Genomic DNA, 9,082 nt, shown 5'->3' with positions numbered 1-9,082 from the left:
TAGAAAGAGAGAAAGGAAGCCTGTTGCCAATGTCTGATTAGCTTTTCTATTTACGAGCCCGCGGCGAATGGCGCGGCTGGAATCGGTTGTTCTTGTTACAGACAATGTAGAAACTTTTACCGATGTTTTGTCTACTGTTACTGTAAAATCTACTTTCAATTTCACCCCCTTATCGAACATTCGATATTCGTATTTCCGTGGATCATCTGTCTATTTTCAACATCAAAGAGCCCTGAATATCGACGGTATTGAGAGCTGCATCTCTGGCTTATGACGAGTACCAGACTGCGCGAATGGAAAGGCGAAATGATTTCATCTTAATAAATTACAGCTCCGCGTAAACTTTGCGAACAGCTTCAAAAAGCTTCCGAGAAGGGTCGTGTATCGTGCTATTTTTAAACAATAATTCCTCTTCGTCCTCGATCACTATCTCAAGGCTTTATCCATCGACTTACCTTTCTTCTAAATATCTTCGAGCTGAAAGTTTCTTGCAACCACAGTCTCGATTCTGAATTTCTTTATTCTCAGCTTTTTCAAACTCTTTTTCCTCTATTCTATTGTTATTTACAATTCTCTCGAATAATTGTTTTCAAGGATTCAACTTTTACTTTGTAAATTGCAAAAAAGGCGTTCTGAAGCTTTCTTCAGGAGTTGGAGGAAGTTGACGGGAGCAAAGGATGACATGGTTTTTTAATTTCAAGGTTTCATCCATCGACTTACCTTTCTCCCAGATATCCTGAATTTTCAATAATTTCTTACCATTCAGGTCTTTCAGTCTCTTTTTTCTTTTTATTCTCTTATTTCCAAGTATCGTTAGAATCATCAAACTTCAAACACACATTCTGAATTTTTTCTTCGTAACAATCGTGTCAGGAACGATATTTGGCGGAAGTTGATGGAAGCAGAGGATGTCGTAATTATTCCTGTTCGTATATTTTAAATGTCTCCATTTATTTCCACTCACTATACAACGCTCTACTATGTCCGTTCATACACACGCACTCTTGCCTTTCCTTTCACGCTTCACGTCTATCACCTCGTAAACCATTAAGCGCTGTACGCGATACGGATTTACATCTTAACGCGATCATAAAGCTCACTAATTAAACTGATGACCAGGTATATTGCAGTGTCCCATCTATCGTTTATAATTCTCTTCGATTTCGTTATTCTAATCATGTCCGACGACTCTATTTCGTTTATGCATAATATTATCCAGGGGGTTTTGGGAGGGGTGAGGGATGAACAACGTATATACAGCATATGTACACATACGAGAGGCCCGCAACCGGAAGCTTCTCTTCATAATTTATAAAGTTTAATATTTACGTAATAACTTATATATCCTCTATGCGTCCTCCGGATCTCTTTTGGCTTCACTCACCATTTTCTTCTCACAAATAAATACAATATGATACAATAGGTGTCCGCGAACAATCGCAGATGGTTGTCGTAGATCCGAGAAATATAGCCCAAAATTTTCGTCAAAACATTTATGCATTTTAGATTTTAGATTACGTAGAATACTATCTACTCGTTAATTTCTCTCACATTCGAATGACACACCTATACGTTTCTTTCGGACGTCCACGATGTAGACTCTCCTACGAAGCGTTGGTAAAAATGTTCGTAAAATATCTCGTACGATGGTTAATGAAACGATAAGGGTTCTAATATCGAGCCTACCATCCCTTACGAGAGCTGTGATTATTTGGCAGTCTTTAATTTGAAAAAAAAAAAAGAACCTTCGTACCATCGAAAAGACGCTATCAGCATCTTTGATTCATCGTTCTCAATCGTGTCTCCTAAGACCTCAACAGACCCTCAGTCTTTGTACGTCTTTTCGACGAGAATCGTTAAAAATCAATTCGATTTTGAGCCACCGAAAATCTCGTCGAGACCAGTCGAAGAAAGACGCTGTCTTTGTACTATACCTTCACCGGAACCGAAATCATTTTCACTATCCGAAACGCGTCGATCACATTTGCCAAAAATGTTCCTCGTAATGATCTACCAACTACTGATAAAGGAAACTACAAAATCCTACCCGTTAAGATGATCCACCTAGAAGAAAAGATCCTCCTAGCCTCTGCAGCCTCTCAACAGGTTCATTTTGCAAGCATACGATCGACAAACCTAAATCAATCATCGGTTAACCTCTGAGAAGAATCTCTGTTTCCAGAGTATTAACGTTGATTTTTGACAATAACCTTCAACCTGTCCGGTTCCCTACGATTTCTCGTCCATGTTGTTGGGAATCGGTCGCTTCTTCAGGATACCAAGGTCTTGAACGTTCTCCAGAAACGTTTTATGGTGTTGCACGACCAGCAACGGATTCACCGTCTGAACGTCCTTCTTCAACTCCTCCATGTCCCTCTTCAGCTTCGCCCTTCTGTTCTGGAACCAGGTGATCACCTGAGCGTTGCTCAGGCCCAGCTGAGCAGCTATCTCGTCCCTGTCCGCTGGGCTCAAATACTTCTGGTAAAGGAATCGCTTCTCCAGCTCGAAGATCTGCTGATTCGTGAAGGCCGTTCTGCTCTTACGCTTCTTCTTCGGCTGTTGCCGGTTGTTGAACAGGTTCAGATGGTTCGCTTGCTCTGCAATCAAGATTACGATCCGTGAGATTAGCATCGTTTCGGGGTATCGTTTAGGGATACTCTCTTTAGCGAGTTTCGCGGAGTTTCTCGTAGGATTCAAACATTAACAGACCGCAATTTTTTATTTGGGGAAGAAAAGGGGGATTCGCAAAGTAGCAAAGGTGGTTGAAAAAAGACTACAATTGATTAAACGATTAGATTCGACAGGATATGGATAATTCAAAGTTGAGATTCATTATAGCTCTTCAATAGGGTCATAGTTAAGACCTTCTGAATTTATGTTATATATATATTTTTTCCATGCCTCGTTGTTTCGATCAATGGAAAAGAAACAGCTCTACAGAAGCACGTATGGGAAAATAAGGTAGAACCAATCGAATCATTGTTCAAGGTAGTTATGCTGGTCATACATGAGTTTTTATCCTCGGGATTCCGATCGAATAAGGTGTTCATAATGATTTCTACTTTGTAGCGTTGTTTAGTAACGGGTGTGGATAATGGTTGGATGACGGAGTGGCCGTCAGAACAAAAACTACGTGCCACCAAATGAATGATTAATGAGACCAAAACGAGAGAAGGCGTCGAGGCGTGAAAATTCACTCTGTTAAATAAATTTCTCGACGGTCGGATAACTTGGATAGATATTATTTACAGAGAAAATAAAAATCAGTCTGAAGTTTCAGCTTCTTCGAAGCTACAGCTTTATTTCCTCTCTAAATCCAGAGGGTTAAAACGAATATGGTCCCCTCTGCTAAGTTCGAGTAGCTTCCAGCCACAAATCAGATGCATTTTTGTGGCATGGAAGGGATCTCTCCATAAAAATCGTATTACCTATTCGTCACGGTGTTCAGTCGACGGAATTCCAGCGGCATTTCTTGCCCACCGGATGCTGAAACTTCGCTGGCTTCCACTTTAAACGAGACAATTCGGGACCACCGATCAAACGAACAATCAACCGTTTCGTATGAAAAATATTGACCAGACGTTTGAATAGTTATTTTCCTCGAACGTTAAGCTTTAAATTGGTACGCCGTGAGTGGTAATTTTCGTTACTTTTATGTCATCAAATTATCGGATGTTTTGAAAGCAGCTGTACTTTGCCGAGCGATAAAGTCGTTTGAACAGGTCATCGTCTACTTGTTCCGAGCAACATACCATTACGATCGTTTCGGCCGATCTCGCGGCAACGAGCAGAACAACCATCCCGGAAAACGTAGCGCAGTGTCGAAATTAGCGACGGCCGTTTTCGCGATGGCGTTAGCCATTAGGAAATAATCGAACGGCGACGAAAAATGAGAGGCGGCCGATGAGTCGTGGACAAGGTAGCCGAGAAGTCGCTGCAGGATCAAAGAGCGCCGCCATCGGTCACACCTGCGCAACCCGACTCAGTACAGTCTCCTCTAAAACCTACAACCAAGATGGTCCACGACCTTGCTTCTTCTCTTTATGTCATTTCTCAATGAACTGAGAGTTCTCTTTGCAACCTCGAGAATGTTTCCAAGAAATAAACTATTTTTGATTTCGAGCGATCTTTAAAGATACCAATCAAGATAATAATCAATTTGCAAAGATACAAGCTAGATTTTAGACTTTATCCCTAGAAAAATTCCCTAGACACCTGGTGCAGTAGTCGCCTTGGTCTTCGGCCAGTATATTAGCCGCTTTCGTGAAATATGTTCGCGCGTCGGCGATAAATCATTGAAGAAATCGAGGGCCGCGGAGAGGCAAATCCTAATCCACTTAATTTCTCGCAAACTGGCCTCTGAATAAATCATAAGGATATACTATATGGTTTGCGAAACATAACCCGATCGGAATACATATTTCATTCGATTTCAGAACGGATGATCGGTGTTCATTTAGGAACCCGGAACAAGGTTGATTTACAGGAAGTCACTCGAGGAAGATACTATCTCGCTAAACTTTCACCTGTTTAATATCGATGACTTTCAATCAAGTTATTCCTTATGGTAACGTTAATAAGAATTCTCAGGATCGATAAATTTATAAGCTCGCGTCTCGTTTGATCTCGGGAGACACCTTTGATTACCTTTCTAAACCGCGACCGGAAATGACTTAATTATCGACACGATCGTTCGGTGGATCGAGATGCGTCGATTTCCATTCGACGACCCGATGACTTCCGCTCGGTCCAAGGGGCGCACCCAACTCGTGAGTTCGCGGATTAACGCGTTAAAATATGATTTACGTTGATAGCTTATTAATGGCGAACATGGGAGGCCAGGGACGAATGACGCGGCTGCTTTTAACATATCCGCGGTTTAAATCGACGAAGATGCTTCGGAGTAAAGAGGAACTCGACGAAGTTAATGACGCACGACCGCGTTGCAACTTCGAATCACCGGCTATAACGTTGCAAACCGTGCATCTATCGAATAGTCGCGTCATTTTTGCGACGAGAAATTAGCGAAGAGGTGCATCATCCAAGAAGATTCTACGGTAAAAAAAATTGAATAATAATACGATGCAGTGAACGACGCCTTGGGATGAAGACGGCCTTCTATCAGACGATGTTTATAACTAGCCTCTAAGTTGTTCGGTTCTTTCAAAGGAATAACAAGAATGCACGGAGTTAATTGATCCTGTAATTAAGGGAGCATTTTGGCATCGTCATCTCATTAATCGAGCGTCAATTAATCCACTTCGGATAGCCTGCGCTTCTGAAGAGGAAGATGAAGAGAAGGAGAGTGGATCTTGGCGAAATGCAAAGTACTGCGTAATCACAAAGAAAGGTGAGAAAATCTGAGAGATGGAAGGTGGAGGAAGGGTAGCCGTGGATTGCGAAAGGACAGTCGAAGCGGCGAATTCGTGAACATCAAACGCGAATTAAATCTCCGCGGAGAGTCGACCGCAGAAACTAATATCTCTCGGTTCTCTCGGTTCGTCTCTCCTCTGCCTTTCTGCCGCCTCGACCACACTTCGCCACCATGCTTCTGGTTCCTCTTTTCGAACCCCCGAACCGATTGCCGCTGTTAAAATGGCCGAACGACGACGAAATCCTCGTCCAAGTTTTGTCATTCTAATTATAATCTGTTATGTCAAAGATCCTTGAATTCTTTATTTCTTTTAACCCTTTAGCTATTGAACTCCACTATAATGACCATTATAATGAAAATATATAAATAAATTATAATTTATTCATTTACAACTCTATTTCAATGAGATATAGTTGCGGAAAGTCCAGCCGTAGTTAAAAGATTAAAATTCAAGCAGTAAATAGTTAGTTATGACTGACGCAGTTATCGAAAAAATCATACGCGAAAGGGTTCAATTGCAAAAAGTAAATGTTTTAAATTTTTACTGACGTGTGTCTTCACATCTGTCACAAACGAGGATGTAATGTTGTCGATAAATCTTTTTCTTGTATGCAATATTTATCTTGAATAATGAATATCTTCTATAAAAACTAAAGAGCCTTGAAGCGAAAAAAGGAGATAAAAGTGGATTCGGTAGTAAATGATCGAAAGGAAATATTAAAGTTCACCGCGCAAATAATAACGATTCTTGATTGGATTATTTTATGGATTACCTAGAAAGAACAGTTTGATTGAGCTTGTCCAGAATGAAAATCGTAAAACGACTAATGACACGCGGTTACATCGAGGAATATTATCATGATTTTGCAAATGTTAAGTAAACAGGGAATGGATGATATTATAATTGTTCTATACGATATACCATTAAATGGTTTCATGGTTTTTTCATTACGATCGAACGCTGCATTCTCTTCGGCAAATAAATTCAAAAGGATAATTACGTCATTCGTTCTCGCAAAAATCACTTGCGTTCTTAATACACTCGCCAGTACGAGGGAATTGTAAGTAACATTTTTCTAGAGGAAAAAAGTGACCTCTTTTAGTCCATGTTTCTCCATCGAGCGCTTATAAAGTCGTTTACGAAGTGAATAAATTATGGAATATTACTTGAATAATTACAGATTATTCCTAATATAATATCCACTTTATAATTTGGAATTCAACAAAGTTTCAAAGGTTTTTTCATAAATTTTAAATCAATGTTGAAATATTCTCGAATTCGCCTTTTTTATTGAAGAACGAACGACGGTTTTATCGTTCCAAAGAACGATATTCATTCGAGGAACTAACACGCGAACGGTAGTTAAGAGCGATCGCAAAGAAAGTAGAAGCGTGCATAATGCGGAATTATCGAGTGGCGGACAGGTAGGCTCCATGAACGTCATACCTAAGCCCATCGACGTGATTTTTGGAGCGAGACGAAAAACTATCCGACCGGTTAACGGCATGAATCGCGATGGAAAAGAAAGAAAGCACTCTCAGGATCCAATAAACGCGGTTCGCTCGATTGAACCGAGCACTTTCATGCTCTCATAAATTCATTGTATCGTGATAAGTGGAAAATTCGAAGGTATCTTAATCGGCCATTAGCGGATTTATTCGCTGGTCCGGTACGTTATCACCGCGCCATTCCTCAGATAAGACACAACCTCGTATACGTTTTATGTTCCTGCTTAATCGACGAGCAATGTCCCGGAAACGTAGACAGCAAAGTAACGGAAATGCTTCAAATATTAAACTCCAAGTAATTGAAATAAATTTATTCAGAGCTCCTTCGTTAGACGGTAATAAACTTGGCAATAATTTAGAAAGCTTCGAGACAGAAGTGAATTGCACAGAAAGAATATGGAATCACTTTCACAGTTACTGTGATAATGACAGTGTACTCGTTATTATAGAACTTCACCACTTGTCAGTGAACCAGATCACTGACCTTCTGACACGTGAAGAGTCTATAGAACAGTATGCCAGAATTCGAGATCAAAGAAGATCCAATTGCCACCGCATTAAATACCTGAATTGATTACTAATTTTCTTATCAGACTTCAAAGACTACCTTACATGGAACTGCATCAAAGGCCTACATCAGATATTCAAAGAAATACCTCAAAACCTATACCCCATTTCCAGGTGTAAACCATGTCCTTATGAAGTTTCATCCCAACGTTTAGCGAGCACTCTGCCTTTCTCAATTTGGACAGCAAGTTAAGGAAAGCGTTCCATGGATCTCCTATAAATAAGACGCGGTGACCAGTGACGGGCTAACATCCGAGGCATCGTTGGTATCAAAATACTCGTTAGAAAAGCTCGATGGTGGCACGCGTCGCTGCTTCCCGGAATATTTTGCTAATAGGTCGTTCGCTCGTGACGAGGAAGGTCCCGAAGAATATACGAAGGGACACGTAAAAAGAGGCGGGACAGCGACACCGTGGAGCAATTTGGATGTGTCTTCCGTCGGTCGACGGTCATTTGTCTCCCAGCGGCAACCATGCGCGCCATTTCTCTCTTTTTCATTTCTCATCTCTATCCTTCTCTCTCTCGTCCTCCCTACGAACAGTTTCTTCGTCTGTCGCTCTTGATTCCTGTCTTTTTCCATCTGCCGGCTCAGCTCCCGAGAACTTCCTCCCCTGGCTAACCCGAGGGGCTTTGCCCACATGTCAACGATATATTTTCTGCCGGCCCACAAATCGTTTAGCGGGTAATTTTGAAATTGGAACACTTATTTAGTCGTTTAGGCCCAAGGGCATAGCCGCGCGTAGCCCCCGTCAAAGATTTATCGTTTGATTTTTCGCTGCTTTATAAATGCGATTTTCTCTACGTTCACTGATACTCTTTCCTGTTCCCTTTGCGATTCTACCACGAGAACCGCGGTCGTGGAAACGTTTCATTGCCTTTGGTGACTGACGACTCCCCCTCAAAGAGATCGTACCGGGTTTGTTCGAGTTTAATTGAAAAACTTTGTAAAAATAATACCGTTCCACGGTGTGATGCAAATTGACACGTTAAACCAGTCGGTCGTGTCAGCTGACTCCGTTCAATTTATCGATCCTCAACTTACCTACATCCGTTCATCAATATTCATCGCTACCTCGCGTCGAATTAATGAAGAAAAGATTGTTCGTCGTCGGGTATCGAACTCGTATCTTGAATTTTATTTTAATCGACACAAAAGAAATTAATATTATTAATCGGTTGCGTTAAATTTCTCAGGTGTCGATTACTCGTGCCCACCACGGTAGTGAAAAATTATAAATTACCGCTGGGATTTCTTGAAGCGGCTTTGCTCGAAGACTTCCATGATTTTTTCCCTCAGCCATTTGTTTCCATAGCATGTACACGACATGCAGGACGATCGATAACTAGCTCTCGACGCGGCAGCGTCGATTTGCCTATGGCCTGACTAGCTGGTGAAATTGTGTACACACAAAGCCCCCTTGCACGTACGCAAGCAAACACACCGGTTGTCGTAATTATCCGGTCAGAATGGCAGTGTTTCCAATCGTGCCGCTGACCTTCCCTACCATGATTTTCCATCCACGTCGACGGATCGTTAACGCTCAACGACCGCTCGACGATTTCTGTTTCTCTTGCTATTCATTATTCACCCTTCTTCAACATTCCCGGAGCCTTTGAGAAGTCACGCCTGTG

At 41.4% G+C, this 9,082-nt stretch overlaps 1 protein-coding gene across 3 annotated transcripts in view; it reads right to left on the bottom strand.

Moving 5' to 3' along the window:
* Positions 1 to 1,720: 1,720 nt before the first annotated feature.
* LOC117600650 (uncharacterized) overlaps positions 1,721 to 9,082 on the bottom strand; it is a 61,496-nt gene continuing 54,134 nt past the window's right edge. The window contains exons 2-3 of one of the 3 annotated variants that reach the window (XM_034316358.2): positions 2,211 to 2,597; positions 1,721 to 2,136 (exon numbers count right to left, since the gene is read on the bottom strand). In XM_034316358.2, coding sequence (XP_034172249.1) covers positions 2,230 to 2,597 — 368 coding nt within the window. In that variant the 3' untranslated portion in view covers positions 1,721 to 2,136; positions 2,211 to 2,229. Of the gene's footprint in view, positions 2,598 to 9,082 lie in introns of all 3 variants that reach the window. The other 2 variants (XM_034316357.2, XR_004580496.2) reach the window with 2 other exon arrangements.

This window comes from Osmia lignaria, chromosome 16 (assembly GCF_051020975.1).
Source record: "Osmia lignaria lignaria isolate PbOS001 chromosome 16, iyOsmLign1, whole genome shotgun sequence".
In the NCBI taxonomy this organism is placed as follows: Eukaryota; Metazoa; Arthropoda; class Insecta; order Hymenoptera; family Megachilidae; genus Osmia; species Osmia lignaria.
The sequence above is the reverse complement of the archived record's forward strand: the minus strand, read 5'-3'. Positions and strand labels throughout refer to the sequence as shown.